At 37.9% G+C, this 15624-nt stretch overlaps 1 protein-coding gene across 5 annotated transcripts; it reads right to left on the bottom strand.

The window, feature by feature from the left end:
- Positions 1-10433: 10433 nt before the first annotated feature.
- On the bottom strand, positions 10434-15216 carry ARMCX3 (armadillo repeat containing X-linked 3). Of its 5 annotated transcripts, none has more exons than XM_058713602.1 (5): positions 15061-15216; positions 14449-14556; positions 14095-14155; positions 13764-13834; positions 10434-13487 (listed from the first exon to the last, which is right to left on the bottom strand). In XM_058713602.1, exon 5 carries the CDS (start codon positions 13339-13341, stop codon positions 12202-12204), a length of 1140 nt encoding a protein of 379 aa, XP_058569585.1. In that variant the 5' UTR covers positions 13342-13487; positions 13764-13834; positions 14095-14155; positions 14449-14556; positions 15061-15216; the 3' UTR covers positions 10434-12201. The 5 variants fall into 5 exon arrangements, with proteins under 5 accessions (XP_058569585.1, XP_058569587.1, XP_058569589.1 ...); XM_058713604.1 differs by having other exon boundaries at positions 14449-14528; XM_058713606.1 differs by lacking the exon at positions 15061-15216 and adding an exon at positions 14907-15040 and having other exon boundaries at positions 14449-14528.
- Between the last annotated feature and the right edge of the window lie 408 nt (positions 15217-15624).

Raw genomic sequence — 15624 nt, 5'->3', positions numbered from 1 at the left:
CAAAATGGTATCAGTTCAAGATCTGCTATTTCCTCTATGGTTGTGTCTAAGTTCAAGGATACTTATAGAGTGCCTTAGAATTATTGAAAGGAAAGAGACCATGTGGTTCTGGTGTCATCTACAAAATTTACCATTCTCATTCCTTCCTTGTGGCCCCTTTGGACATGATGGCTCTCTATTTGCTTCTGTGCCATCCTTGAATGATCAAGACTTTCTCTGCTGCTTCCTACCTTTGCTATGCTGGGACATAAAAAGCTTGATAAGACCCTATACTATCTGGATTTAAGTAATATAAAGCAGTCACCTCCACCCCCCCCAGATGTCTCTTAAGAGACATGACCATAAGTCACATATACAATTCAATCCAACAAACCTATCTGAGAAGCTTCCAGTCAATGGCAGACTGAACTGACTCAGAAAACTTCTCTCTTCCCACTTGAAACTCACAGAAATAATAGAATATGCATCCCCTCTAAAAATAGTAATATAGTCAAGTTCATAATCATGAAACAGAAATCCCCAAGAATCAAAGAAATAACTAACAACATTGAGCGGGAGATGAAGACAAACAGATGGATATTGGTTTGAAGGGCTGGGAACCAGGATTTTAATTCCGCATAATGATAGAAGACAATGCTTCTAGGCAGTGGAAGGTAGGAAGCTGGTACTGAGCTACTGTCTAAACCCAGACCCCACAGAAGCACAACCAGTACATGAAAATGATGACTAAAAAACCTTTCCTCACAGCAAAAATATGGCTTTGCTTATCTTTTATGTGAGGGTGTGAGTAGATAAAGAGCCCCCTGGTAGCAATCAGAACCTAGGCCAACTCCACCCATCAGTATGGGACTGAATTCAGTTCCTACATTTTAGATAACCCAAAGGATACAAACCAACAAAAAAAATAATCTGGAACTGGTGAAATGTGTATGGCACTGGCAGAGGTTAAACTCAAAAGCAAAGAGATAATTAAGACATCAAAACAGAGATCTCAAAAAATTACCTGAAATGAGCCCAAAAAGATGAAGTGGTACAAAATATAAATGAGAAGTTAGACTACATGGCAGAAAGAATGGAAAGTATTCAAATATGTCTAGAATAATTTCCAAAAAGAGAAACTAGAGACAATGAGGAAAAGGCAATCTTTGAAGAGACTGTGGCACAACTGAAGTAAGACATGAATACTCATATTGAACACACTGAGTCTTCAGCAGGCTGAATACAAATAAAACTGTAACCAGGTACATCTTTGTCCAGAGTACCAACTATACCTACTATGATATTTTCATGTGTTTGGGCCTTGGGAAATCACAAATCCCTTCAATAAACCTTTCTTGAAAAGAGGAATGAGGAAAAGGGAAAAGTAAGAAATATTGTGGAAGAGAAAAACAAGAACATAAATTTATATCTAAAACATAATAATCTATCATATATGCATACATGTAAAATGTATATATTTATAATCTCCAGTGAAATATTAAATCTCTGCTTTGAAAATAAATAAGAAACCATCTTCAAGGAAAGGGAGAAATGGCACTCTTTTTCCAGGATTTCAATAAGTGAGCACTTGGAATGTTCAATAGTTTTCAGTATCTGTCACCTCATCCTTTAGTAAATAATTGTAGGGGCGCCTGGGTGGCGCAGTCGGTTAAGCGTCCGACTTCAGCCAGGTCACGATCTCGCGGTCCGTGAGTTCGAGCCCCGCGTCGGGCTCTGGGCTGATGGCTCAGAGCCTGGAGCCTGCTTCCGATTCTGTGTCTCCCTCTCTCTCTGCCCCTCCCCCGTTCATGCTCTGTCTCTCTCTGTCCCAAAAATAAATAAAAAACGTTGAAAAAAAAAATTTAAAAAAAAAAAAAAATAATTGTATTATTTTCTTCTTTCTTACTCTTCAGAGGTTTCCCTTGGAGACATAAGCAAGATGAGCCCATTGGGAAACGGTATCAGCTATTGGTCAATCCATGGCCTCTATGAAACTTATTTGCTTGCAGTCTGTTTTCTCCTAGACACTAAATTCTGAGCCCAGCTCTTTTAAAGTACAGCTAATCAAAGCACAATACAATAGCTGTATTGTATTGTACTAATAGAATACTGTGTTAATTTGATACATTCCAGATGTGCAAGGGATTGGGTAGACAGAGTAAGAGAACAGATAAATTATGGGTAACAGTCTAAAGATACTTTATGAAAAATATTTAATCTACTATTAGGTAGGCATCACTAGGTATGTCTAAGAAATAGTGTTTGAAGAAAATGTGACTATGGTGAAGAATAAACACAGAATCATAAAATTGATTTCAATAAAATTTCAGTCATATCTCAGTCCTGTCTCCAAGGGATAGCTCCCAGAAGACCTTTCTTGGAGTTTTTCATTCTTCAAATTTCTCCAGTCCCTTGTATTACTTCCATAAGTGACTATTCATATCCATTGTCTGTGCACTGCAAAATTCAAAATATGTCCCACCGAAATAGAACTACTGAAGAAGTCAGAGATAATCTTTAGCAAAATAAATAATAACAGCACTGAAAGGATTATAATTAAAGCAAGAAAAATAATTTCTGGGATTAAAAAGCAAAATTTTCAGAGATGCCTGGGTGGCTCAGTCAGTTAAGCATCTGACTCTTGATTTCAGCTCAGATCATGTCCTCACAGCTCATGAGATCAAGCCCCATGTCTGGCTTCACACTGGCAGGATGGAGTCTGCTTGGGATTCTCTCTCCCTCTCTCTCTGCCCCTCCCCTGCTTGCACACACATGCTCTAGCTCTCTCACTCTCTCTCTCTCAAAATAAATAAATAAATAAATAAATATTTTTTAAAAATTTAAACACTACTTTCAAGTTTAAAAACTCAGATTAAATGAAGGAGGAAATATATTTTAAAAATGAGACAATTTATAAGCATGCCCTCTTAACAAAATAAAATTAGAAATAAATAATAAAAGATCACCATAAAATGTAACTGCCTGATTATATAGTTCTCTAAAATAACTAGTGGGTCAAAGCAGAAATTAAAACTAAAGTTGTAAGCTATATGGAAAGCAAAGAATACATCATATCAAAGCCTATGGAGCATGACTAAAGCCGTACTCCATGAAAAATAAAGTCTTTTTTTTTTTTTCCAACGTTTTTTATTTATTTTTGGGACAGAGAGAGACAGAGCATGAACGGGGGAGGAGCAGAGAGAGAGGGAGACACAGAATCGGAAACAGGCTCCAGGCTCCGAGCCATCAGCCCAGAGCCCGACGCGGGGCTCGAACTCACGGACCGTGAGATCGTGACCTGGCTGAAGTCGGACGCTTAACCGACTGCGCCACCCAGGCGCCCCAAAAAATAAAGTCTTAATTACCATTATGATTCAAGAAGACCATGTAAAGGGAAATAAGCACTCTTCTTGAAGAATTAGATAAAGATAAATACAACAAAACATATCCAAAACTACAAGAAGTTATAAAAGTTAAAGATAAAAATATGACCAAGATAAACAATTGTAAAAGTGAAAAATCCAAAACTGACTCTTTGAAAAGACCAATAAAATAAACAGACTCTTCATGAGTACAACTAAGTGAAAACAGAGGGGAAGCAAAAGTGTACACATGATGAAGAATAATGGGTTTAACTATATAAATGTGATTAAAAATTATAATTTTACATACATATCTGACATCAAATTAAAAACTCTAGAGATAATGGATGATTTCCTAATAGAAATTACCAACATTAACTCAAGAAACAGAGGATTTGAGTAGAGAAATTACTAGAGATTGGAAATGTGATTATAGAGCTACCACTAAAAATGTAACCAGAATCAAATGATTTCACAGTTCAGTTCTATCTAACCTTTAAAGAAGAGATAATATCCATGTTACTCAATCTCTACTAGAAAAGAATAAAAAATTTGAAAATTCACTAAAGAATTTTATAAAGCTAGCAACCCTAAAAACCAAAACCTGTTAAAGATAGTACATAAAGAGAAATATAAAAAAAATACTAATAATAAATATGAAATCAAAATATTAACAAATTATAAAACATATAAACAAATAGAGCCCAGAAGGTTGGCAAGAAAAAACTATATCATGATTTAATAGGGATTGATCCACAAAGGCAAAAATGTCAAAATTAGGAATTCTACCAATATAATTAATTTCATAAAAATATTAAAGGAGAAAAAGTATGCTTCTTTCAATAGATATTGAAAAGTGATTGGGGAAAAAAAAATCAGCATATACTCCTAATGGATACCAACAGGAACAGAAGGGAATAACTTAAATATTAAAAGCGCTTTTTACCAACAATCAATAGTAATCCTCATTCTAAACATGAAATGTCAGAGTCACTTCCACTAAATGGGAATAAATCAAGGTTATCCACAATCTTTATTTTTATTCAACAGTATCTTTGGAGATTAAAGCTACTGCAATAAGATGAGAAAATAAATAATTAGTATAAAATTGGGAAAATTAAAACTAATTTCAATTTACAATAGATATGATTGTGTTTGTCTAAAACACAAAGGACTATTTAAAAAAAGTACAAAGTTAAGCACATTTGAAGAAGTGGTGCAACATAAGATAATACAAAAAAAATAGCTTTCGTCTATTCCAGCAAATTTTCAGGGAGTATGACAAGACCATGGGCTGACATTATTTTCTTATTTCTTTTGCTTAAAAGGATATATTGTTGGTGAAAGGAGTAACATCTATTAAATTCATCCACAAAAGGTTTTCATCAATTGCTACTTCAGCCAACTGTATAGGTGTCAATGTCCCACTGGTATCTACTTCATTTTTTATTACATTTTTTATTTGTACTCAAGTGTGTTTTATAAACATAAATCTCTATCTATTCCAGCTTTTATAAGAATATTACTTTATCTTGTTAGTCTCCACCAAAATGTCTTAATTCATAGTGTTCAAGCTCTCTAGATCTAACAGTTCGTTCCATGTTTCAAAAAGATCAGTTTCTTATCTTTGGTTCCAAGGTAAATATAACAATATATAACAACTCTCCTCCTTGGAAGATTGAATTAGCTAGCAGATTTTCAAATTATCAGATACACTGATTAGTTCATCCACTGTCATGTGTCCCAAGACAATGTTAAGATTGCTTTGAGTGAAGTTTTGTCATACTCACAAAGTCATCTGCTAGACTGCCTTTTACAAATTCTTATGGCATGCTCATACCCCAAAGCACACTGTATTTATCTTTCTGGTGTTTTAAATGTCTTCATAATAGACCCATAACACAATGAATTATGTTATGAATTATTATAATTTCACAACCCAGTACTATTAACTTCATCTTTAATAAAAGCGGCTTTATAATACAGGAATTCGCCAACTGTCCTCGGTATATCATACTTCAAAGATAGCAAAAAGAACAATAATGTTTCCATTTACAGAGAACAGTAACATTTTGTACATAGCCTATGACTGATAACATATGAAAAATTCTGCCAAAAAGTGGAGGAGACTATGGCATATTCAATGTCTGGGGCTGGGAAAAAGAAGTAAAATTACTTCTCTATTTCATACCATTCATAAAAGTACATACCAGAAAGATTAAACACACATGCACATAATTTTTTTAAGTTTGAAGAAAATATTTAAAAAATTATTTTAAAACTGTGGGGTGGGAAAAGTCTGCCTCAGCATGACCCCAAAACTAGAGACCCTAAAGGGAAAGGTTGAGTGATAGGACTACTTAAAAATGTAGATCATCTACACAGAAGGACAACATGAACAAAGTTAAATGAAGTAAGAAATGCATGGAAAGATACACATGATTTGTTTTAAGTGAAATAAAAGTTGCAAAACAGAACAATGGACTATCAGTTCATTTTCTGATAAAAATGTGAATACATATATCATTTATGTTTCTATATGCATAAAACATATTAGACTTGTAATAGTAGCTAACTGTAATGATGGGTAAGAAAAAGGCAGTTTTATGGTTCACTTTATATGTTTATCTGTTTTAATTTTTAATAAGCATGAGTTATTTCTATGGTTTAAGAAAATAAATTAAAGAAGATTAAAAATGAGTTCATTGTGAAAAATAACTTCTCAGAGTTCTGGTAATTCGTAAATTTGTCTCAAAGTGGTAGTCAAATGCCCAGTTGGATGCATAATGTTGTCCACCAATGCAAAGCCTATACTATGGCCTTCTTCCCCAGACACTAATTTTCTCTAGGTTGAAACAAATCTGGGACATCTATTAGTAGTTTAAGAACAGCTTAAAAACATTCCAGGGTTAAAAAAAAATAAAAACCTTTCCAGGGTGTTATTAACATCTTAATACTTCCCCAATTATAAACATATCCACCTAAACAAACATAATCATATATGTGATATACATTTATAGACATTCAAAGTTATGATATTCATGAATAAGGATTTAAGCTTTATATTGGAAGAAAATCAAACAGAATTTATTGAATTTTCACAGATGACATGGTGCAATTTAACAATTCCATTTTTTGGCTGTAAATTACATGGGTCAATTTAACAAGAGGTGAAGACTGATGATGTTAAATAGTAGCTGATTATAATGAATCATTGTCCAAATCAGTTTGAATGGATTTACAATTTATAAAATATTTTAAATACTGGTGGTTTTATTCATTCTTGCCTAAATTCCACTTTTCTAATATCAAAATGAGAACCCTTTTAGCTCATTTTAAATGATAAAAGAAAGTAAAAATTAAAATTTTTGCTTTATGAATCAATTTCATTATGTCTGCATTTTCACTGCAGTTTATTGAACGAAAGCCACAAAAATTAGCATGAACATAGTTAAATCACATTTCAGTGAACAGAAGACTGAAATGGAAATGGAAAAAAATAATTAAAGAGCTGACAATTAATTTTGCTTGGGTTTCAGAAAAATGTAATAACAAATTATCATTACTCAACAAACAAAAATAATCCAGAAAAGAGAGACACTAATCAACATGTAGGGAAGAATGTATTGCACCAATACCAGTTTCCTCCTGCTATAAAAGTATACATCTCTCAAACTCTGTATGAAAGCTAATTGATAATATATCTTTATAGTCATAGTATATCTTTTATAGTCATAAAACTGCCATCCACTGATACTCTGCCTCTGTCAAAGGGGTATCCAAACAGACAAAATTTAGATTTGTGTCCAGGAAGAAATATACTCTAACTATTGAATACAAGTATTTGATTTCAGTAACAAGTCAATCCCCACAGCAGACATGGATGTACCAGGTTCTTCTGCTTTGATGGCACCAACATTTAGCTAACATCTATTTGTCCTGATTCCCTGAGAACTAAATGAATAATCATTTGATGATAATTCAGTTTCTAATGTAGACTGATTTCAGGGACAGAATGTTCTGAGCACCAAACACTAAGAATCTGGTCTACTTGGTAACTATTTTTCTTACAGTAACATAAATATCACTATATATATATATATATATATATATATATATATATATATATATTTATATTTATATATATATTTATATTTATATATATATATATATATATATATATATATATATAATGGAATATTACCCAGCTATCAAAAAGAATGAAATCTTGCTATTTGCAATGACGTGGATTGAGCTAGAGTGTATTATGCTAAGAGAAATAAGTCAATCAGAGAAAGACAAATACCATATTATTCCACTCATATGTGGAATTTAAGAAACAAAACAGATGAACCTAGGGGAAGAGGGGAAAAAGAGAAGGAGGGAAAACTCTAAGAGACTTTCAACTATAGAGAACAAACTGAGGGTTGATGGAGGGGAGGTGGGCAGCGGATGAGCTAAATGGGTGATGGGTATTGAGCAGGGCACTTCTTGGGATGAGCACTGGGTATTATATGGAAGTGATGAATCACTAAATTCTACTCCTGAAACGAATACCACACTGTATGTTAGCTAACTAGAATTTAAATAAAAACTTGAAACAAACAAAAAAAGAAATGCTCGATAAACAAGGGGCTCTATGCCCAAAGATCTTGTATTATTACTCTTTCATTTTTTAAAATATAAATGGTCAATAGGGCCAGAGAGTTACACTAAACCCAATCTCATTGGTGGACTGAATTATATGTGCATGAACCTGTAAGGATAAAGTAATAAGGCTTCCTGCTCTCCTCACCTCCCTTCTTCCTACACTAAAGTCTATCACCAAACACACAAACTGTCCAAACCCTTAACACAAGGCCTGAGGGGAACCCAATGCACCGGGTCAAATGTGGAAGTATATCATTCTGAAAAATAAATATTTGTTATCCTGCTTAATACAACCTCTCAGGGCAGGAAAGACCAGGGGCCACTATCCTAGTTTACTACACACCAAGATGGCATGCAAGATAGTTCTGATTTAAAGGCAAAGAAGAGCCACAGCTCAAATAGAGAAACCAGAAAAAACCTTTAGCTTGGGATGTGATGTAAAATGAATGTACAAAGATAACATTGAAAATAGTCATAATCATTCTTAGAAAACCCATTTTCAAGAGAACTTAGCAGAGAAATTAAACAAATGGAAGCATAAACACACAATTTTCCTGAACCATATCAATTTGCTAAACCTACACTTGGAATGTTTATTGAGACAAGACAAGTAAACTATGAATTTTAAAAAAGAAGCCTTGAAATATTGTGCTTTAGGTGACAATTTATAAGAGAAGTATACTTCATTTTTGTAAAATTACCTTTGGACACATTTTACTGGGATAGACCCACTTAAATTCCTGAAATTGTTAGATGATAACAAAACCAAAATATCCTCCAAGTTCCTAATTTCCTCAGTTTCCCAGGAACTGCCCTCATCTCTAAAGACAGGACACTGCCTCCTCCATGCCCCCATGATCTGCCACTATCACGGCCACAATCCTAGAACTGTACCCTTCCCAAAATGATTGAGAGTGGCAACCTCCAGTGTGAAAGCATCAGGACACTGGCATGTGGCTTGGCTGGCCATGTGGCCTGCCTGGACCAGGCTGTCACACATCTGTCTCACACAGCACTTCCCAAAGTCCAGACAATTTGGTTCCAAATAATACCAGGTGTGGGACATCAAAAGTACATGCCATGCACATAGGGCTGTGCCACGCTAAGACTAGTTCCTCCTCAGTCTCTGTTCAACAAGAGTTCCAGAAAATTTTTGGCATCCACTCACACCCTAGGTCGCCACATTACCACAGCAGTGACAATTCTGTATTAAATGCCCACTGTTGCGTGACCTGGTGTCATGGAAATTAAATGGTCACAGAAGCACAAAGAGACTATATATACATCCAGTGATCTCCCAGAAGGAAGAAATAAAGATAGAAGTGGGAAGGAGGGAGAAGGGAAAAGAGTGGGGAGGAAGGAGGAGAAATCTGCCAGAGCAGATGGATGCTAGTCAGGCTGTGCCCCTGCCACATGGTGGCTTTTTATTACTTAACCTCATTTTTACCCACATTTCAAATGAGGTTAAGTAAAAAAAGAAATCACTCAGCACCCCAAATTCAACATGGCTTGATGTGAATTTTTTTTAGATGTTCAAGCTACACATCTGGGTCAGAAAACAAGTGTGTTCTCATTGCCTCTGTTTTCTCAAGTATCTTCAATGAATATTTTTTAGGAGCAAATTAGAAAGATTTTAAATCAGGCTCTGAAAATTTATATACAGTATCATCTAATTTTATGTATACAATATATAGAAATATGGATAGTGAAAGTGTCTGAAAGGGTATACACTCAGCCTCAATTCTGTGCTCTCTCCCCAGCTGCCACAGTTCCTTTTGCACCCCTCCACTCTTATACTCTGCACCTCCTCTCTGGGAAACCACATCCACTCCCATGTCCTCAATTACCATTCATCTTATGATGGCTCCCAAGTCTTTATTTTTCCTCTGAGTGCCAGTTAAATCCATTCAAATGACAATAGGCTGTCTCCACCTGGATGTCACATAGATTCCTCAAACTCAATTTATTTTAAGTGGATTAGCCTTCCCCTCCCAAATCTTTTTCTCCTACCTAATAATAGAGCAAGAAAAAAAATGTTACTTGCCTTTTCCCTAATCTATCTTTAAAACTGGTGTCAAATGAGTCTCCACTTTTACTTCATTCAATAGGGTCCTCGTATGCAACAACTTTAAGCCAACCAGTTCCTGACCCTTTTGTCTACTATTATAACATTAAGGTAAGTATATAGAAGCCTGGGTCTGAGAGCAGTTGGTAACTGAATGGAGGATTTTACCCTTCCCTGATCTCACTTGGAATATGTTGTGAAAGCTGGTGAGATCATGTCTGAAGAAACACTGAGCTTTTGGAAATAAGGAAATCTTATTTCCAAATATTTCCTTATTTGGAAATAAGGAAATCTTATTATATATATCTATAAGGAAATTCTTTGAGAAATTATTTTTAACAGTTGTCTTGGAGGAATCACAGAACTCTACACAGTAGTCACTTAATAAATGCTAACTTTTATTGTTGTTCTTATTTATTAAATGACACTGACACATGGCAGAATGCCCCCAACAAAACAAAGGCCACCCCAAAAAACTATCAACCCTGCATTCTAGGGAATTAAGAGTGCTTATTTTTCTTAATTAACTGCTCTGTGCCAGAACATTCAAAGTATTTTGCATGTATTATTTAATTTAGTCCTCATGACAAGCCCCATATTCATCACTCATCTATCATTTCAGAGAGGAAACTTCACGCCATCTCATTTTTAATCTAAATTCTTTTTTCCACTCAGTACATGCTCCAATCACCTGCTTCATTGCCAACACTTTCTTTTTCAATAATTTCCAAAAAAAACAATACTCATTTTATATAAATAAAAATACATAGATGAATAAAAAATAAAAAAAGTAAAAGATCACTCATTATCCTTCCACTCAAATATAGCCAGTTACTTTTGGGGTATCTATAATTCCGTAATTGTTAGTGTCTACTTTAAAATGTTTTATTATCTTCAAAAAAGAAAAGGAATCATTCTATGAATACTGCTATCTAAACTACCTTTCTCATTTAACAATGCAGGATGAATATCTTTTCCTGGCAACATGGATTTGGATCAACATATTTACCATATATACTGTGTGAACATTCCTGAATTTATTTCACCATTCTGGTGTGCTAGACACTTAGTTGTTTCCAATTGTTACTGTTTTGGACAGTGCTGGGATGAATAGCCTTGTCCATAAAGCCTTTAGCTAATTATTCAATTATTTCCTTAGGACAAAAGAGTAACAAACTTTAAGGCTTATATGTATTACCAAATGGCCCTCCACAAATCTTGGGCAAACTCAGTGTAAACTTATTCCTACCACAAGAATTTGATAGGATCCATTTACCCACACCCTCGCAGATGCTGCACAGTTGGTGAGAGAGGAATCTCTATATGAATTCCAATTGTTCTTTCTAGTCAAAAATATTTAATGACTCTTGGTGTTCAATGGGATAATATTCAAACAACTCTCCACAAACTTGCTTCGTTCAGCTTTCCAAATTTATTTACTTCCATTCCCCACACTCTCCACTCTAAGTAGACTAGTATCCTCACTGTCATAGGAAAAGGGTTCCTACCTCCATGCCTTTCTCACCCTAGTGCCCACTCACTCCAGCTCTTGGAATGCCCTAACTACCTACACCATTCAGGACTCATTTTAAATAGCCCCTTCTTCCATGAATCTGTAGCTGACTACTGTATCCCACAGAAGCCTTTGCTTCCTCAGTGCTCTGAGACTGCACATTTGACAATGAGTATATGGTCCAGATATTGTTATCTATTTGTTTGTATTTTTCTTACCTCTCCAACTAGATTATAAACCAAAGGACAAGGCTGGTTTCTTTATTTCTTCTTGTTTTGTTCAGCATTAATACACAACTTTATTGATGATATACAAATAAAGTTAATGCAAATGACAGGAGGGAGCTTACTTATGAAAAACTAGTTCACTGTCACTTACGCAAAAGAAATAGTAAAAATATTTCAATCTAGGCAGCGAGATAAAAAGCAACAAACATGTTTTCAGAACAGGTAGTGATATTCATTCATCCAGCTTAGACCTGAAGATCAACTCAGATAAAAATCAGCATTGATTATACAATGATATTCATCACTCAAAATTGGCAGCTGAAAGGATTCCTTTATCCTATAAACAAGGTGGAGAAAAGGAATAGTTTACAATGTGTGTTACTTCTAAACTACAAAATTAAGAATTTATTCCTGGCTCTTTGAGAACATATGCTCAGCCAGTTTGGCCATGAATTTTCCAACTTTTACTTTCACCAAAAAATCATGGTGACTTTCTATCCCCAGAATCTTATCAGCACACACTTGAAATTCTTTTAAAAAGAAGAAAAGTGAACCTTCACTGAATTGATTCTGAGCAGGTTCATTTTCTTCCCATTTAAAATTGTCATTTATGTTCTCAAATATGACCAGAAGTTTAAGAATAACCTCTTTGTTCTCCTTCTTATTAAAGAGGGAACCAAGTGAAGATGGTACTTGGGCCCTGAGCAGTTCTCTAGTCATGGCTGGATTTTCAGCCAAATTCAAAAGGAGTTTCAAAACCTGAAATTTGGTTTCTTCATTTCCTGCTGAAAATAAACGAAAAAAGTCTGAAATGGAATTAGCAAGCATGTGCTGATATTCATTAGTAACAGTCATATTTGTGAGCAATCTTAGTCCAGCCAGCTGCACTGATGAGTTCAAGCGAGAAGTGATTGTGTCATCACACACTTGATTCATGTATATCTTAAGCCTGCGCTGATTTTCAGCATTCACACTCAAGTTATTCAAGACAATTAAAGCCTTTTCCTTAACGATGGGATCCCGAGTATTGAGAATCTTTGCAACAATTGGGAGACCACCTAGATCACGAATAATATCTCTGTTAAATGCATAAGCAGCATTGTTACCCAGAGCAATTAAAGCTGCTTCAAGAATATAAGGCTTTTCAGACATCTCAACCAAGCAAAGAACTTTCTGCAGCTCTTGAGGGGACAAAATAGTATCATCTGAATTGGGGGAAGCCCGTTTCTGAACGGCCCGACGAGCCCGAGTAGCCCTGGCCCTTGCTCTGGCCCTTGCTCTGGTTCCAGCCTCAGTCCCAATCCGGGCCCAAGGTGGGTACCACACTATACCTTTGTTTTCACTGTTGTCATCATCATCATCAGACCAGTCATTGTACCTGGCCCCAGGACAGTCCCCAACATCATCCACATCCCCAGACCCACCCTCAGCCATTTTCTCCTTGTTCTGTTTTCTTCCCCGGGTCAGTCTATAAATGCAATAGCAGGCTCCAGCCCCAATCACTAGTCCCGCAGTCACCCAGCCTACTTTCCTGGCGTAGCCCATGCAATCGTCCCTGACAATAGCAGGGACCAAGGAACAGAGTATTCACTCAGGCTGGGAGAGGAGCACTATGGGCCTGGGTGCAAGGCTGTGGAAGGTGATCGTCTTCAGCCACTTCAAGGACACAATAGCTGATACTGGAGGTGGACCTGGGAGTGGAGGAAGGAAATGGGATTTGAGTTTCTCTTTTGTGTTGCCCCACACAGAGAGTTGCACAGAAGGACAGGAGCATAAAAAATGTGTAGCTGGTATGAAATGTAGATTGTTAATAAACCCTCTGTATCCTCCTCAGTTCACCCTCCCCCTACCCTCCCTAACCCACCCTCTTCCCAAGCCTAGATAAAGGCTATGGAGCCCACAGTCTCTGCTGAGGCCTCAGCACCCCAACCTCGGGTGTCCCCAGGGAATGGCACTGTTGCACTAACCTCCTTCAGACAGACAGTTTGTCCCTTCTTCCCTCCCCTGGAGGTGTGCCACACCCAACAACCCTTTGGATCTGCAGAGAGACCACAGCCGGTGAGAACTAAGGACTTTGATGGATTGACTGTTCACATCCGTAGCTTTCCTGATTCACCATCCAGGCTGTTAGATTTTTTTTAACCTCTATGCCATCCAAAACATGCACAAGCCTGCCCCTTCCCTAACCTGAAATGGGAGGGATGTTAGGAAAATAAGGTAGAATTGAGTGAGCTTATCCAACTGCAGCTGATTTCCAGCCCCTCTCCCATTCCAGGCAGCCCCCACGCCTACACCGACCTCTACTGATCCAAGGAAACTTCCTCCCTCTCTTCAAGTGGTGCCACCTGCTACAGCAGACCTGCAGGATGACAGATCGAAAACATCGGGACTAAGTACTGTTGAGAGAGGATTATGAACAAACTCTCTGATAGGTTTCCATACTGTCATTCTCCTCCACCCCACCCCCACCCCCGCCCCCGCGACACACACATACATACACACACACACACACACACACACCCTGAACGCCATTTCACCACAGTCCTGAGAGTACAAGAAACACACTCAGACTCAGCCCTAACCTAGATTATTGCCATCTCTGGCTTCTCCCTAACCCCACCACCGCCCCTCAGGGTCTCCAGATAGTCTTACCCTCAAATCGACCTTCACCAATTGGGGTTAATTTCCTTCCTCTTCTCTTGCCTGGTGTAGTGTCGCAACCTACGGAAAGACTGGCAATCCAGGAGAGGCTTGGACCCCCTAGACACAGAGCCATGGTCAGGAAGACACAGCCACAGTCAGAAAGACGGAAAACGGCTGCTACTAGAGCTCTTGGTGGACGACCAGTCCCCAGAACATGAAACTCTTTCCTAATTCAGAGGCCTGGTTGTCAAAGGTTTCCCACCCCTATTAACCCCTCTCAGCGTTCTGCTGACACATCCCTTTGCACCTTCCCCCTCCCCAAATGTTCAACCTTTCCGCCGGCACTGTCCTGAAGGACTGGGGGCCAACACCCAGGCCACAGCTCCCTTTCCGGATTACAGCCTCGGCTCCCAGCAGATTCCCAACTCCGGATCTCTGGGCTCCTCCCCAAACAGCCCCCTGCTCACCATTTCATAGCATCAAAATGGTCTGCGGGCGGGACAGATGTCTTGGAAAGCCGGCGGCGAGAGGAAGAGACGACGGAGGCGTCTCAGGACCCGCGACGGTCTCCGCCCTACGCCCTCGGCCATCCCCACCTTATGGAATCTCCCAGGCACTGACCTGCAAGAATCCAGGACAATTTCCTTCTCCTCCACCTCTTTCCCTCGGCCGCAGGCCTGCTAGCCCTCAGGGCAATGGGGAGCTGGTACTCAGACGGGAACAAGGACCAGAACAAGAAGGACTTCTGCACACGTCAGCTCTTGGTCACGTGAGACCTACGTCATCCACCAACTCGGGTCCCTAATTTCCCCTCCCACCAGCAGTGCGGCAGAAGAGGGACCGCCCCCCTCTATTCCCTCCCCCATACCAGGCCTTGTTACTCTTTCTTCTTTGCTAACCCCATCTCCCTGTAGTTGTGTTTGCCTTCCTCGGATTACCAGGAAGGGACAGCATCTTCCCCAGGGGCTACTGGCCACTTGTACTTTTTGAAAAATTGCCTCTTCCTTCCCCTAAGCTCCTGGGACAGCAACCTCTCCTTTAACCTCCCCTCCTCCCAGCTATTAATGTCTACCATTTCCTCTGAAATCTAGTCCCTGATCTCAAACGAAAAAGCCATCAGAAAAGGAAACTTGTAGTGAAAGCGTGTTTTTTACTTTCTTAACACATTTTTGTTCTTTTTGTTCT

The sequence above is a fragment of the Neofelis nebulosa genome, chromosome X (genome assembly GCF_028018385.1).
Source record: "Neofelis nebulosa isolate mNeoNeb1 chromosome X, mNeoNeb1.pri, whole genome shotgun sequence".
Lineage (NCBI taxonomy): Eukaryota > Metazoa > Chordata > Mammalia > Carnivora > Felidae > Neofelis > Neofelis nebulosa.
Note: the sequence above shows the minus strand (reverse complement) of the source record. Positions and strands in the feature narration are given on the sequence as shown.

Bases quoted from the DNA above. Each gene is read 5' to 3' on its own strand.
- ARMCX3 (XM_058713602.1), bottom strand. From the start codon at position 13,341: ATGGGCTACGCCAGGAAAGTAGGCTGGGTGACTGCGGGACTAGTGATT.